This window comes from Rhipicephalus microplus, chromosome 7, assembly GCF_043290135.1.
Source record: "Rhipicephalus microplus isolate Deutch F79 chromosome 7, USDA_Rmic, whole genome shotgun sequence".
In the NCBI taxonomy this organism is placed as follows: domain Eukaryota; kingdom Metazoa; phylum Arthropoda; class Arachnida; order Ixodida; family Ixodidae; genus Rhipicephalus; species Rhipicephalus microplus.
Window position 1 is genome coordinate 118,339,479 of NC_134706.1, and position 17,779 is coordinate 118,357,257.

Here is a 17,779-nt window from a genome sequence, read left to right on the forward strand (position 1 = left end):
GAGAAGGTATTACAAGCAATGAAAAGTAACTAGGAAGAAAAAAAGTGGGTGAAAAAATAACTTGCCGTGAGAAGGAATCGAACCTACGACGTCCGAATAACCTGTTCGATACTCTGCTACTGAGCTATCACGGCGGCTATTTCCCAGCCACTTTGATGGGCTTATATGTGAATTTAAACGTGATTAATTGATTGATATGTGTGGTTTAACGTCCCAAAACCACCATATGATTATGAGAGATGCCGTAGTGGAGGGCTCCGGAAATTTCGACCACCTGGGGTTCTTTAACGTGCACCCAAATCTGAGCACACGGGCCTGAAACATTTCCGCCTCCATCGGAAATGCAGCCGCCGCAGCCGGGATTCGAACCCGCGCCCTGCGGGTCAGCAGCCGAGTACCTTAGCCAATAGACCACCGCGGCGGGGCGAATTTAAACGTGAGAGAGTCCGTCAGCGCCACCTGTAGCCATGGTAGCGAGTGTGGTACACTCTTTTTATAAGCTTGTATGGCGTCACGTAGCATGTGTTCACGTGCTGTGACACCATACAGGCTCATAAAAAGAGTGTACCATAAAACGAGCCCTGAGGTATACACTTCTTTCCTTCAAATATATATATATATATATATATATCCTACGTACGGCCCCACCTCTACCTCACCTCTCAAGACAAGAAGAATCCAGGAAGAATGTGTGAAATAAAGAAGCCGCGTTTGCGAAGCCTCAAGAATGGCTGACCAGGCCGTCATTGATTGCGAGCACAGCCTCTGTTCTCGCTAGTGGAAATCATGGGTTCGACTCCCGTTAACAGCACTTTTCAATTGCTACACTTCGTTGCAGAAATTATTTATTTTGGCCTGTCCCTCTGCGTTTTCGTTTCTCTGTCTGTCGCCTCTTCAACCAACAGGCAAATGTTAAAGCCTTTGCTCAACGCCAAGCCACCTTGATCTGCTGTCTTTGTTCATACCATAAGAAACATTGTCGATAAAAAATTAGATATTACGCATACCTGAGCCTGAACATCAATACCTAGGTTTTAGATGATGCGTATCTTCACTAAAAATGTGTAGATACGGAATTCTAGAGACACTATTGATGCTTATGCTGCACTGACAATAGAACGCTATGAACAAAAAAAAAGTAGGTGTTTCTGGTGATTCGTTAAGACTAAATAGTGCTGCCACCTACCAGTGGCTCAGCGTTCTACCTGAGCTTTCATTTCATGGCATTGCAGCCAGATGGCCGCTATTTCTGACGCCGCACCTCCTGTTCGAACACTTTTGCCCTTTGACATTTGCATCTAAGAACACAGATACGCGGCGAAATTTTGATTTGCCCTCTGATCACGTGCATTGGTTCGAGGTCATTTCTGCGATAGAAATACGTCACTGCAGTTTTACTGGACCTGGCATGAAACATTTTCGTGTTAAAAACATGAGCACTCTGCTAGACATATAAGTGTTCTCCCACAGACCTGCCCCAGGTATTGATACCGCATTGATAAAGGAATCTGTGCCGGTGTAATGTCAGTGCAATGTCTTATTTAACTGCAGTTCTGGCTAGCTAAATTTAGAACACAGCAACGAACATTACTTATACACTCATATCGTACAGGCGCCATGTTGGACCACAAATTACCATTACATCGGACACTTCATAGGTCAGGGCGTTCAAACACCAGTGCAGAGGAGATGCGTGACATGTCTGTGGGGGACACAGAACTACTGGGCTTTGAAAATTGTCAGTTCAACTCGTAGCAGTCAGTACAACGTCACAAGAAATGCAGCAAGAAAAGTTACTCGCCGGGTGCTTCTCGTGGAATCGTTTCCCTCAAGGCGTGGGATCTGCTGAAGCTTTAATCTTCAATTTTTTCCATGCCGTAATAAGTGTTACCTTGAGAGCTTCTAAACTTTCATTTAATAGAGTTATAAAGCTTCGAAGTTTTCAACACTATAGCATAATAATGCATACGCAAGCAGGCTCTTTCATCTATGGTTTAAAAATATTTCGGAAAAAGCAAGGTGAGTGTGAGCGCTCTTTTGTTTAGAGCCACGAAATTCTTTGGTTTTTGCTGATATTCAAGAATGATGAAATGGTTTGCTTTTCAGTATATTCGTTGGTGTCAATATTTTGCAAAACTACATTGCAAATAAAATATGTTCTGATACTGTGTCTGAAACGCCGGTACCCTAAATTACGGCTAGTGGATTATACGTATTGTTAAGCCACTTTGCTGCAGGGAAATATTTTTTGCATGAGGTAGATACACCCTGACTAGTGAAACTGGGCAAACGCACCTCATGATAACTGCTAGAGGCTCACTTTTTTAGAGTCTAATTACAATAACGCTTACAATATAGCGTGAAACGTTCTTTTGCTAAATATATCATTCATTTGGTTTGATTGCTCAACTATCTTACCATGGCGAGGTTGAAGATACCGCCAACCGGTCCCATGCTTGAAGCAGTCTCGATGATTTTGAGTACACCGTCTTCCATCGATACGTCATGACTGCTGACTAGCACTGTCGCCCCTTGTTCGCTCCAGCGTCTAATGCAAAGTCTCTGGTACCCCGTACGTATGCCACTTCTGGAGATCAGGAGAAGCTTGCGGCATCCACGTGTCACCATCCAATCAGCGAGTTCTAGACCGAAGCCACCCAGGCCACCAGCAATAACGTAGGACTTGTGTCGGTAGAAGTGCGGACGGGCCACAGCTTCTAGGGACAGCGGAAGTGCATGAGCCCACCGCTCGCTTTCTTCTGGTCGCATCTGAAATAACCCACGACAAGTATTGTCTTGTGCAAGCACCGTGAGCAAAAAAAAAAGTTACTACACTTCAACGCCATCTTTTCACAAAGAAAGTCAAAGGCGGTGTCTCATGCATGGCCATTTCCGCGCATCGACAGCAGCATTATCTTCCCGCAAGATGACGCAGAAATTAGAGTTTCACCGGCATAGCAGCTCTCTTTCAAGCTGCAGTAATCCATGTTGTATTCCATGTTGAAATGGCGTACTCCGCTCTCACGGGCTAAATGGCAGCCCAAAAGTACTCAGATTAGTATTAGAACTGGGTTGTGCCCAGCACTTCATTATGCGATTACGATTGTCGGTATACCTTTCACTACAATTCAACCACTCTATCTATCTATCTATCTATCTATCTATCTATCTATCTATCTATCTATCTATCTATCTATCTATCTATCTATCTATCTATCTATCTATCTATCTATCTATCTATCTATCTATCTATCTATCTATCTATCTGTCTGTCTGTCTGTCTGTCTGTCTGTCTGTCTGTCTGTCTGTCTGTCTGTCTGTCTGTCTGTAACCAAGGAAGTGCCCATTTGAGATCAATGCTCCTTATTCTAGACTCTTTATCCTCTGAATTGATCCCCTTACAGTGCGATGGAGACGCTGGATACTCTTGGCAGGAGAGGCTACAAAGCATTATATTTCTTTCAACTGCCCCGTCTAAGCTTTCCCGAGACGTTGGTCTAGTGGCTAAGGCGCCCAGCTGCTGACCCGCAGGTCGCGGGGTCGAATACTGGCTGTGGCGGCTGCATTTTCGATGGAGGCGAAAATGCTATAGGTCCATATGCTCAGATTTGGGTTCACGGTAATGAACCCCAGGACGTTGAACTTTCTGGAGTCCTCCACTGTGGTGTCTCTCATATTCGCATGGTAGTGTTGTGAAGTTTAACCCAATATATCAATCAAATCTTTCTTTTAACTACTACAATATAGTGTTCATGGGGAAGCTGGGGAGGTAACTTTTACCATGAAGAGGAAACTGCCATTCAAGGTATTTGCTAGAGCCTACCCACATGCTTTTCATGCCTGATACTCAAGCGCTATTGTTCCGTTTTCTTCGGGCCGGTCAGTAGAGACACCGACGACTGTTCGGCTACTTAAGAGAGGAAATCAACTGTTAAGAAAAAAGACAAGGGGAGTAAGCTTTTCAGGGCAAAATTTACGTTGCACGTCACCAGTCTGTGGCTCTGATATACCCATATTGATAAGAACAATTAAGCATTGCTCAAACTTCATTTTTGGAAATCCACGATCATCCCTTGGTATCGAATACCAAACCTCACAAAAATGTTTAAGGTGTCAGCATCTTGTGCCAAACAGCGGAGACAAAAATATGGTTGTATAATTTTGTGTGGTGATATCAGACGCAGGAGTCTGTAGCTCTGTGCACTACATGATGGAGGACAACGTACTGTGTTATGTCAGTTACCAGTAACGAACACAAAATAATATAAAATTTTGAAGCGACCACTACAGCGTGCCTGAAAATGCAATGGTGGTTTTCACACCTTTCAAGTTATTATAACATTTGAATTTTTGCAGTAAAATAGTACATCACAAAGAAAATTTAAAAAAAAACAACCCTAAAAGAAATGGTCGATGGCACATTCAACATGTTTTTTCTTAAGCAATGACATAGTGTGTCAGAAATCAGCCTATCAGAGAATCGAGAACCAGCACAAGCAAAACTCTTAAACGCGACCGGATCTGGAACAAGATATTTCCATAGAAAACTTGACTCTTGATGAACATGAGACCCTGCGAGCTCGAGGATCAGCCATTTGCGCTTGAGGTGATAACCTTGCAACTCTTGATTTTACCAAGCACAACATACAACATAGCTACCATTGCCACATCTGGCCTCTGTCATGAGACAGAGTTTATTTCACTTGGTAATTTATTTGACTTGGTAATTTATTTCCCTTGGTCTGTCTGTCTGTCTGTCTGAGTCCACCAAAACGATACCCCAAATGGTCAAAATTCAACCGCACTCGCAGCGCCCACCAATATTGTTCAAGTTTCAGCGTTCATACTTGTGCAATTGTCAATAAAAAATCATTTATTTCGCATAACATAGACACGATTACAACACGTCAATATTCTGTATATGTGACTTTATACTAGAGATGGCATACATAAGTAATTGTAAGCACCGTAGCGTTTATAACGCTGCACTGACAATTCAACGCTTTGCACAAAAAGGCAAGTGTTTCCAACGCTTTGCTAAGACGACACGGTGGTGGCACCTGCCCGTCGCTTCGCTATGTGCACCTTATCGCTTCCGAGATATGCACGCACGCCTACCGTCATTTTCGAATATATCTGTCACACAGCGCTTGTGTCTCACGTGTCTCGATGCACTCGTTCTTCTTCCCCCTTAGGCACTTTAACCTATAGTTCACACAGATGCATCCACTTTATACAGCGGCTGGGATTAGCCTGCCGCCGAAACGCAGCGTCGTTCGCACTGGGCGTGCCCCGCGCCGCCGAATATGCCATCAACCAGGGGCCAACGCGAAATGGATGTGCTGTCACCCGGTCGTTGTTGTGGCCCGCAAACGCCCCTGCGCTATTCGGTGGTCTAGCCTTAGTTGAATTTTGTACACCGGCCGTGAAAACAAGCGGTAATGCTTACGTTGCTGGCAAGTCGCTGTCTTGTGATGCATGAAGAGCAGAAAAAACCGCTGACGCCAGCGGCGATGCTGGGTTCGTCTTGCTCTGCAAGACCGTGACAAGCTCGGTCACGCCAAAGACAAGCTTGGCCATCGCTTTCACGAAATAGGGACGTGAAAGAGCACAGAGTGGGTTAAGCTACTCTTGATTACAACGTTCAGTTACGGGCACCGCAACATGACAAGTACGGCTTGACCACCACTTTTCAAAATTTCTTGACTAGTGCTCCTATTAGTCCGCGGTGACAGATTCGGTAGCAGACGCCAAAAAAATTGGTCCGAGAGCGATCGGCACAGAAAGGGCCCTTTGCACAAATTTCGCCGCCACCGAATTGATTGATTGATATGTGGGGTTTAACGTCCCAAAACCACTATAGGATTATGAGAGACGCCGTAGTGGAGGGCTCCGGAAATTTCGACCACCTGGGGTTCTTTAACGTGCACCCAAATCTGAGCACACGGGCCTACAACATTTCCGCCTCCATCGGAAATGCAGCCGCCGCAGCCGGGATTTGAACCCGCGACCTGCGGGTCAGCAGCCGAGTGCCTTAGCCACTAGACCACCGCGGCGGGGCCCGCCGCCACCGAATCGAATTCGGTGCACTTTCGGTGGCCGAAATCCTCAATGTGAACGTGCCCTGACGCAGCGTCTCTAGAATAGAATTCACCGATTTTCTCCCGCAGAACATCAAGTAAGCGTCTTGTTCAATCTCTCCAGACGCAAGACTATATCGTATTTTGACGTCATTTGTTGCAGAGAAACATGCAGATATGAGGCCAATTTTTGCCTACATCAAGTTTAATTAAGACAAAGAGCCCCTATTTCTTTGATAGAAAAATGCTGTTGAAAAGAATTGTTATATATTTGCTTGTGGTGTTGAACAAATGGTGTGTCTGTGTTGTCATCGCCTTCCCATGCAGACAGATGCCATGCGACCATCTACATAAAGACAGTTCAACGGAGCCGCAAATATGAAAGATTCATCTTCGTTTGGGCGCTCAACACCGAATAACAGCTAGTTTTCACGTCCCCAATATTTATATTCTACTAAAGTTTTCACTTCACTTACTCAAGTCAAACCTATTCTTCGGACACTGACGCCACTCTTCAGCTTCACATGATGACCATAAAAGGTTACTTTTCGAAATCGCAGGCAAGCAGAAGATCTTGAGCATGAGGCTTAGCGTAGTATGTTTGGGTCACTTCATGCGACACCCCACAAAGGTGAATGAAGCTTGCGGTATTTATTAGGCTAAAGCAACCCTGGCCTTTTTAAGGCTTCTTTCGATGTGGGATATGTGAGCATTTCTTTTGGTGACAATAACAAGACATCAGTGCTCTAGAAGAGCCCGGATAGCACTGCAGGAACATAAATAGAAACAATTGCTTTATTTTTGTGACAGCAATTATAGGGACACTCACGGCTGGATTTTGCCACCGGAGGTGGCGTCGGCCTCACTCGCCGTATATGTATACGTTCTAGCAAAGCCTTCGAACAGTGGGTCATCATCTCAAGTGCCTTCTACTGGGTCACCCTCTTCGGAAGAAGAAGAGCAGCTCGTGTAGAGAGTCGGTCCCCGCCCAAAAATCACCGCCCAAGAAGTCGAACGTTCCTGCAGTAGCTGGTCCCTTCGGACTCTTTCGGACGGTAGTTTGGTTGAGCCTTTTGTGAATTTGACCTGTTGAAACTAGCTGACGTTTCATATTACTTGTTAAAGCAATCGAATCAGTGCTAATGTCTAATTTGTCTCCTGGCGATCGGCACAGCCCTTGATTTATCTGTGGGGTTTAACGTCCCCAAACCACCATAAGATTATGAGAGACGCTGAAGTGGAGGGCTCCGGAAATTTCGACCGCCTGGCGTTCTTTACGTGCACTCAAATCTGAGTGCACGTTAAAACTCTAGATTAATGCCTGATGAGACTCTGGAAAAGCTGTCTGATGCTGGGGTCATAGCTGTGTACCGGTGCAACCGATTAGTTAACAGTGAGAAAGTCCCCACTGAGTCTGGTATTGCTACCTTTGCCGGCACTTCCTGTCTATCCGAGTTGCAAATATGGCCACTCATTTTCAGAGTTGAACGTCTCGCTTCTCGTTCTCTCCAATGTCAAAACTGTTGGCGTTTTGTTTCACAGTGTAGGGGGCTGTAAATCAAATTAACGTTGACGCATCTGTGGCGATACCCATGCATTGAAGGAGTGCAACGCCGAAACCGAAAAGTGCTGCCTCTGTGTAGGAAATCATGCGGCCGATTAGCTGAACTGCACCGCAAGGTGCAATGAAACGCAACTGCCAGAAATGGACAGACATCATTGCTCGCGGCAAGAAGCAATAACAGTTGTGAAGGATAGGGCCTCTGATATGCCGGAGTCACTTCGAGGCACGAACAACTAAGTGAAACGATGATTCTGGAACTTATCGAAGCTGCCGTAGAAAAGGCGATGTCGAAAGCGCCAAAACAGATAGTTATGAACGCAAGTGAGTGCATCTCTCAAGTGTTTTGCTCACAGATGACACAGCTGGTGTCTGCAGTAGCAGTACAAAATAGCCAAGTTGGCACCTCGTACAGCGGAGGAGATGCCAAATTTAGCCCCCCAGCGGGAAATCCCGAGAGGAAAAAAGCCCACTTCTGCATCTACCTTCCACGTCGACCCACGTGGAGGGCCAGAATGAAATAGACGTATGCCAATATTTCAGGTGTCAGAAGCGCACTGGATCTCCTGTAACATCTCCTTTCCCAAACTCAAGACCTAAAAAGGGCAACAAAAATGCCAGTGCACTAATCAAAGAGAGGTTTAGAAGCTGCCGTTACTAAAGTGTTTCGCTCGTTAACATAGATACCTTGAAAGTAGCACAGTGGAATTGTAGGTCTTTGATCTCTGCTTCTACTGACTTACTTTGCTTAAATAATCAATTACATCCAGATAAAATCTTATTTCAAGAAAGATGGCTTAATCCCGCTAGGAATTATTATGTAAACACTTCTACATCATTTCGACTAGACCGTCCATCACTAGGAGGTGCACGGTCTAAGTAATTTAGTCTCGGATAAATTTTGCCGCACAGCGAGTATAGCTTTTCAGCTTATGTTCTCAGACTGTGAAATTTCGGCAATAGATCTCAGTCTGCCAGGGCACCGCCCTTTTTTACTTATAAATGCACATTTTCCTACGGGTTCGCATAATACTCAACAATTATATACTGCCTTAGCTAATTGAAAGAATGACTTCCTTCTGACTGGTGATTTCAACTCACATCATGTTTCGTGGGAATTTCGAACAGACCCTCTCTGTGGGATTGGATGATTATTAAAAACCTTACCTGCCTAAATGAAAGACAGCCTACATTTATTCGCGGATGGACACGATCAGTATTAGATCTTACGTTTTGCCGCTCGAGTGTTTCGATAATGTCTCGGAAAACAATTGATTTCTCTTCAAACAGTGTCCATCTTCCTGTATACTTTGAAATCTCATGTGCTGTGAAATCTACTCAAAGGACAGAGAAAACATTGATCAATTAAAAAAAACTAAAGACAGCTTGCGTTCAAATATTAGGGCAGTGTCCAGTGGTCACAATGAGGGTCTCGGCAGAAATGTCTGTTCCACTTTAAAAGTCTCCAAGAACATTTCAGATTTTGTAATTGCTTCAGCGTCAACCAAAAGTGCCCGACCTAGTAGATGGTAGAATAATGAGTGCACACGAGACTATAGAAGAAAATCTGCATGGAAAGGACTTATATGTAATCAGAGTCCGAAAAATTGGAAGGATTATCAGTTCATTGCGGCAACATTTAAACGCACTGTATCGCGAGCGAAAGAGCAATATGACCAAGAACACTTCGAGCACCTGTTTAAATTGAATAACGAACGTGCTTTAGTCAATTTACTTCGTAGTAGGAAGAAATCTCCTATACCAAGAAACGTTGACTCAGTAGTTCACACCTCACAAAAACTACATGAATCAATAAATCAATTGGCTGAATGATTAGAAAACAGGTTCTCAACGCATTTTTCTAATTCGGCTTACACAACAGCCATCTATGACTACACAGAAATACGAACTTCCGAAATAAATCAGCCTATGGAAAGATTGCCAAATGCAGCACCAGGCACCGAATAAATAACAAATACAATGCTTAAAATACTACACAGTGAATATCCGAACGATCTTTTAGGTTTCGTCAATTATCCCCTCAGAAAAGCATGGATCCCTTCTGAATGGAAGATTGCGGAAATTATACCAGTGCTTAAGAAACAGGGGGCAGACTATAATTTAGACAACATACGACCGATAGCCTTAACATCTAATGTAGTAAAACATTTTGAAAGGGTACTTTATGGTCGTATAATTATGTTTATTATTGAGAAACAACTGTTGAGTTCTTCCCAAATTGGCTATAGATCTGGATAATCCATAAGGCATGCACATGTAGATCTGGAAAGTCGTTTTCATATTGCCCGTCACAAAAAGGAGTTTGCGGCTTAAGTAACGTTTGACATATGTAAAGCATACGAAAGTGTAGAGTATTCTATTTTGATTGATCATTTATGAAGTCATAGACTTACACCTTATATAGTAGCATGGGCGACATACTTTTTAGGTAGAAGAGAATTCTATTGTTCTTAAGGCGGTTTCTCTTCCTCTACGCACAAGCAAACCGGAGGTGTCCCTCAGGGGGTCAGTACTTTCCCCCGTATTATTCAAAGTAATGCTTAGTACCACCCCCGTTCAGCCAGATGTGAAAACCAGTGTTTATGCCAATGACATTGCTTTCTTTGCTGTGGCACATGACTTCCACTGTCTCTACACTATATTGCAAGCCTATCTAAAGAAATAGAACGTTGGTTGGACAGATTGATGTTGAACCTGAATACCAGTAAATGAGCTATTCTCGTTTTTCCTGTCCGAGATTCTGTGCACATATATATTATTTCCAAGCTTCAAGATATCCCAGAAGTGCAATCATTGAAATATCTTGGAGTTATGTATAAGGAACATCTCAATTGGCGCCATCACATTGAATACATCGCGATAAAAGCAGTACGCGCAATGGGCGTATTGCGGAGGTTGAGCAATTGTAGATCAGGTATGAGAAGAAAGGCACTTTTGATTACTGATAAAATGTATGTCCGATCTGTGTTAGAGTTTGGCTGCGTTCTTTTTTCTGGTGCGCCAGCCTACGAACTTCGGCTGCTCGTTCTATTGGAAAGAGAGGCTTTACGGCTCTGCTTAGGACTTCCAAAGTATACTACAAGTGCAGTGTTATACACTAAAGCACGAATACCAACCCTATTATGTCGCTTCAACATTCTTACTGTGCAGACCTTTTTACGACTATATGAAGCACCGTTTAACCCTGACCAAATTATTTTTATTTCCAATCCTGACTGATTCTTCTCCCTGCATTGGCCCAGAGTTCCCAAACCACAAATAGTATTTGTTCAATCGTTACTTGAGCCTCTAAATGTACAAGTTCCTGATCTGTTTTTTTACCTGAGCAACAATTTCTACAGAAATTGTTTACCATGATATTTTCCTGATTCACGCTAAGCTATTGCCTACAAGCATATTAAATGATTTATTGCAGGACCATTTAAGTATTCTGCCAACAAATGCCATTATTGCAACGGACGCATTGCAGTCAGATGCAAAATCAGGCGTCGGGATATATTGCCACGTACTTGATTGGTCATTTTCACTTCGCTTAAAAGATTTTCTTCCTGTTTTTCTGGCTGAATTTATAGCAATAATGTTAGCTTTGCGAAAGGTAAATACTTCTATTCCCGTCGTAGCAGGCATAACTGATTCATTATCAGTGTGCTCTTCTCTGTCCGCTTCCGGTCGCTCACCCAAGCTGAAACTTTTCAAAACATTGGCTTCTTGTCATCTCCGAAGTATTCATTTATTCTGGGCACCAGGGCACAAAGGTTTGTTGTTAAACGAGATAGCCGATTCTCTTGCGAAGGCATCGTTTTCAACACCCATCATTCCTATTTTCCCTCATACAGTACACATTACGGTGGCATGATTTTGCACACCTAAAATCAGGCAAAATTTATCAGACCCTGCACTGACGGCTTCTCTGGAGTACAATCACTTTTTATTTCCGTGGCATAGCTAACTGTGTAATTCAAGGATGATGGAAGTTGTCATCGCAAAATTTCGTTGCCGCGTTACTTCCCTTAAATTTTACTTGAGTAGATCAGGTGTATTGAATTCCCCTCTGTGCATTTACTGTAATGAAGACGAAAGGATCAGTCATTTTTTATAACATTGTCGCCGTTCGAATTTATTGAGGGAGAGCATACTAGCACCACCTCTTCAAAAACTGGGCTTGCAATTAGAACAATCTGATCTTGTTTCATCTGGAGCCTTTACACTGGGTTTCAGCCACAGAGATGTGTTATTCGCCGTTAAGGAACACATCACTGCGACTAAACAATTTTTTCGCTATGTTACGGTTTCACAATTTTTATTCTTTTTTTTTCTGCAAATTTGCAATGGGCATTTCAAATCAGAATCAAATCATAAATTTTTTTTAGGAATGTCGCACTGCTGAAAATGTCCGGAAAATTCACCTTATAATCGGTCCATCTCCTCCTTTGTCTACGAGCCATTTGCACAGGGAAACAACAACAACAATTGACTGTCGCTGTCGTGCAGCATCGCCGAGTGTCCGCCAATGAACGTCTTAACAATTCAGAGCAGGTGCGGAGTATCCAAGACTCACCACCATATTCGCCAATGGTACTTTGACGCGGCATGCACCGCTACGTGGAGAAATTCATTCGTTCCTGCATATATTGTGCACGCCGCAAAACTTCATCGCACCTGTCGCTGGTAGGACTGCAACTTCTGCTTTGCCGTGTCGGGCCGTTTGAGCGCGTCCGCATTGATTTGCATAGGCCACTTCCACTAACGTCAGCTGGGTACCGCTGGGCTATCGTCGCGGTAGACCACCTCACGCGATACGCCGAAACTTCGAACGATGTGGCCTCCTTCCTGCTCTAGCGATTCTTGCTGCGGCACGGTCCATTTCAGGAAGTGCTCAGTGATCGAGGCCGTGCCTTCCTGTCCAAAGTCGTCGAAGTAATTTTCAAAGAGTTCAACGTTTTTCACCGCGAAAATAATGCATACCAACCGCAGACGAATGGCCTCACCGAACGATTCGACCGTACGCTCGGCGACATGCTCTCCAAGTACGCCGCCACCAATCACATAAATTGAGATGCCATTCTACCGTTCGTCACCTACGCATATAATACCGCCTCTCAGACCACTACTGGGTATCATCTTTCTTTTCTTAATAAGGAAGAGACTCGTCCCGCACCATCGACACGATACTTCCATACAAGCCAGATCCGTCTGAGTGTGCGCGTATTTCTGCTGCAGCCAAGCTTGCTGAAGAGCGTCGAGAGCTTGCAACGACCTTTACTGCGAATGATCAAGAGCAGCAGAAGAGCATTTGAGCTGACGCCAGCACTACTAGAATTGATCCTCTCATTGACTGTGGCTGTCGTGCAGCATTGCCGTATATATTGCTACCTGTAGGCTGCCACAAACCATAGTGCGAATGCGCGGGTGCGCCCTCCTTTTTCTCGGTTGCCAAACACGGCGGCTACGTCCACCTGCTCCGATTCTACCGTCACACGAGTAGCGCAGGGATTTGGGACGCGCGCGGAGGTGAGCGGTCGCATGTGACTTTGGCTCCTGCAAATTTTCCTCTTGTGGCTAACTGATCACTCCAAACGCCCCGAATACTTGACTGGACCTATATGTGAGTGTTACCGACGCTTCCTGTGATACTTTTTCAATACTAAGACGTTTTTTACGCAAGCCGCAGCCCTTTTAGGGCTGTCGGCTAGCAGTATCGCTGCTAGGCCTACCTCTCCCTAGCATGAGCGCTGGAACAGGGCGCGACGCAGCCGGCGTCGATGGTGCGCGTTCCTGGCGCGCGATCCACGAGAGCCTCTCAAGACAACGCCAGCATCCTTCGTCACCACCAAGCCATGCAGTGGCTCAGGAGCGCCAATCAAGAGCAGCACCGAAGCCCCCACCACTGCCGCGCAGTGATTACAAAATCATATTAAGAGTCCGTGGAGGTTTAAACTGTGCTGTGATACATCCATGCGTCCTCAGACAAATAATCCTCAAGGCGGCGGGTCTCCCAATCTCTGACCGCACCAGTTCTGACCAAATACGCGTCAACTCCATCAACCATACCGTTCTGATTAGCACACCAGACCTGGATCGTGCCGACCTCTACCATGGCATACGGCTCTTGAACTTCAACGGCACCCCTCATGAAGTCGCCACCCATGTCGCTGATCCCGTCGATACCTGCAGAGGAACCGTTCTCCTGCCTTCCGATTACTCGGAAGACGAAATCATCTCGACCCTCCGCCGATGCAACCCAAAGCTGACTATCGGAGGTGCACGACGCCTGGGCAGCACTGAAACCATTCTAATCATATTCCAAGGCAAAATCGTTCCTTACTACGTCCACTACGACGGCTGTGCACTTCGATGTCGTCCCTTCAGGCAAAAGGTTGAAGCCTGCACACGGTGCCGTCAGATTGGTCATCGCCAAGACGTCTGCACCAACACCAGTGACACACTTTGTCCCAAATGTGGACTAAAAGATGCACCTATGGACCACGAGTGTGACCATGTTTGTGTTGTGTGCAATGGAAACCATGAAACAGGTTCATCGCTGTGTAGACAACGATTTAAGCCGCGCCCTACACGGTCCATGGAAAAGCAAGACCCACCCATCCACCGATCTCCTAGTCGCGAACAAACTCACGGTTCAAGCCAGCGGAAAAGTCGAAGCAAAAGCAAGGAACGCGGGCGGAAAAGTCGAAGCAAAAGCAAGGAACGCGGGCGACGCTCCAGTGCCAGCAAAAGTAAAGATCGCGGTCGTCGCTCCGATTCAACGACGCAAGACGACGCCTGGCCAGGCCTATCACCAAGCCCTGCTCTCAACAACTCTTCGGTCAACTCACACCAGGTAGGCTGGGCTAAGTCAGCCTCTTCTAGCTGCTCCTCAAATCACACCAGTAACAACGACTCCACCCTCTTTAAAGAAAATGCAACCCTAAAAGCTGAAATTCAGAGGCTTAAATTACAACTCGAGTCTTTTCACTTATCCGCTACTACCACTCAAATTGATTCTCGTCCTCCTTCCGCATCAACCACCCAAGCCCCTCCCTCTCATTCCGCCTCTTCCATGTGCCATTCATCAGCCCCACCTGAACCCTCTGCACATTTGCCCATGGACACTAGCCCCTGTGCTCAACGCGAACCACTTCTCCCTCCCCCCAGCAAACGTAAAACTCCGAGCACTCCACGATCAGAAGAATCCCTGGAGGAGACAGTTTTAAATTATAATGACAGAATAACCGCATTAGAAACTAAATTTCATAATATACTCACCGCAGTTGAAAAACTCAGTGCAGATTACGCAGCCAAACATGAAGCACTCGCCAAATTTATGGACCTTGTGCAAGCTCATATCCAACAAACTACAAGTTGGATAGCTGAAGTTAGTGCCAATAATCCTAGCATAGCACCACTTTCCACCTCAGCACCAGCTTCGCTTAACAATGGCCAATAACCCGACTCGCTCCGAGCTTCAGGTTTGGCAATGGAACTGTAGGGGGTTCCGAAAAAAGAAAGCACATCTGCAACAGTTCCTTGCCTCCCGTTCTAATCTACCCGAAGTCATTGCCCTCCAAGAAACTCACGGGCCAGTCAGCTTCCCAGGTTATAATGTCCACCAAACTAAAAAGCTGTCCCGGCCTGATACGGCAATTCTTACTCAAAAACACCTCACTGCAAATCACTCCCACTTCGACGGCGTCGATATAGAGCATGATTTTTTGGAGATTATTCCTCATAAGAATAACACATCTGCTCTTTACCTTCTGAATGTCTACAGCCGCCCTCGAGACAAACATCACCGCTTTGACTCCCTTTTTACTCAAGCCATTTCCGCTGCCAAAGACCATCCCCTTTTAATTCTTGGTGATTTCAATGCACCCAACCCGTTGTGGGGTCACACTGTTTCTACTCCTAAGGGCAGAGCCCTGTGGATACACATACAAGACCACAGACTCACGCTACATAATGACGTCGATGCACCAACCAGGCTAGGAAACAGCGTATCGAGAGATACCTCTCCCGATCTTACCCTTACACGCAGAATTCAGCACGTTACATGGAGCAACTTGCAAGTTAATCTCGGTAGTGATCACTACATCATTACTACTACAGTACATTTCAAGCACAAACCCTTCGCACCTAAGCCAATCAGTCACACCAATTGGGACCAATTTCGAGAGGCCCGCCAGATATCAGCTCCCAGAAACATCCAAGACATCTCAGAATGGGTGAAGCAACTTCACTCAGATGCTGGGGTGCATACTACAACTTTGCCCCCCGAAACCCCCCTCACCACGGTTGATGCCAAGCTTTTACATATGTGGGAAGCCAAACAGTCTCTCTTGAAGAGATGGAAAAAAGGACGGCACAACCGAAAGCTAAAACTCCGAATAGCCAAGCTTGACCTGCAGATCCAGGAGTACGCCACACAACTGGCCTGCCAGCAATGGGGCCAGGTGTGTGACAGCATGCAAGGAAACCTTGACAGCAAACGCACATGGCAACTACTGCGCCACCTCTTAGACCCTACCACATCACGCACACATCAAAACCAGAGCATAAAGAAACTTGTATATGCTCACAAAAACGATCTAAACGGACTCTTCGACGACCTCCGCGATAAACATCTGCCTCCTGCTCAGAAGTATAACACACCAAAGTACACTGGAAAGCCCAACGAGTTATTGAGCGCCGCTATCACGGAAGCAGAGGTTCGGCATGCTATGGCCACTCTGCGCACAACGTCAGCACCAGGCCCAGACCACATTAACAACAAAGTACTTCGCAATCTGGACGACAACTCCGTCACGGCAATCACAGATTATTTCAATCACTGCTTTGACACTGGCACCCTTCCAAGTTCCTGGAAGGATGCCAGGGTAATTTTCATTCCAAAGCAAAACAAACCAGTGAACACTTCCAATCTCAGGCCTATTTCACTAACTTCTTGTCTTGGTAAAACGCTTGAACACGTTATACTCAACCGTCTGAATAAATACATGGAAGACAACAATGTTTATCCACCAGAAATGGTGGGTTTTCGAAAATCTCTGTCATGTCAAGATGTCATGCTTCGACTGAAGCATGATATCATTACACCCAACAGCAGCCTAGATACGCAAGCAATCTTGAGTCTGGACATCCATGGAGCTTTCAACAACGTTGCTCATTCCGCCATCCTCCGCGAGCTTAATCTCATAGGGGTTGGCGCAAAGACATATAACTATATAGCTACTTTTTTAGCCAACCGTACCGCAACCATACACATAGGCGCAGATCAATCTCAGTCTTACGCTTTGGGAAGTTACGGCACGCCCCAAGGGTCTGTGCTGTCACCGTTTCTTTTTAATGTCTCTATGATGCCGTTGGCGCAAGCATTGAGATCTATCCCTGACCTCAAGTTTTCACTCTACGCCGACGACATCACTCTTTGGATGACTGGCGGCTCCGATGGAGAGATTCAAGACACCCTGCAAGCTGCGGCAAATACGGTTGTGGCACTTGCAGGGTCTATGAATCTTTCATGTTCCCCACAGAAATCTCAGCTACTTCTCCTACCATCTCACAGAGGGGGCGAAAAACACATATCCAATATACAGGTAATTCTAGATGACGTACCAGTTACTCGAGTGGATAGGATCCGCGTGCTCGGTTTACACATTCAAAGCAATCGGCTCAACACATACACACTAAAGACACTTCACACCACCGTTGATCATACCTTGCGACTTTTGGGTCGGGTCAGTAATAAACATGGCGGACTAAAGGAGGCCGAACTCCTCCGCTTGGTCCAAGCCTTCGTTATCAGTAAAATAACTTTTACAACGCCTTACCTACACTTTCTTAAATCAGAATCCGACCAGATAGACATCCTTTTACGCAAAGCGTATAAGTTCGCTTTAGGGGTGCCTATACGGACCTCCACTGAAAGGCTTATGCGTACTGGCACCTTCAACACCCTTGCTGAACTAGGAGAAGCCCATATTGCATCTCAGTATAACAGACTTTCTAACACCGTGACAGGCCGACACATTCTACAAACCCTTTCTGTCACTCCGGCATCCATCACTAAGGTCAAGTACACCATTCCACACCACATACACGAGAACCTATACATTCCACCACT

At 45.5% G+C, this 17,779-nt stretch overlaps 1 protein-coding gene across 4 annotated transcripts in view; it reads right to left on the bottom strand.

Moving 5' to 3' along the window:
• LOC119179026 (fatty acid synthase) overlaps window positions 1–17,779 on the bottom strand; it is a 159,666-nt gene that overhangs the window by 22,866 nt on the left and 119,021 nt on the right. For all 4 annotated transcript variants that reach the window (XR_012885044.1, XR_012885043.1, XM_075869602.1 and 1 more), the window contains one exon: window positions 2,419–2,769. Coding sequence is in view for 2 of the 4 variants with exons in the window: in XM_075869602.1 (XP_075725717.1) it covers window positions 2,419–2,769 (351 nt within the window). In the remaining 2 variants the exon portion in view is untranslated. The remainder of the gene's footprint in view (window positions 1–2,418; window positions 2,770–17,779) is intronic.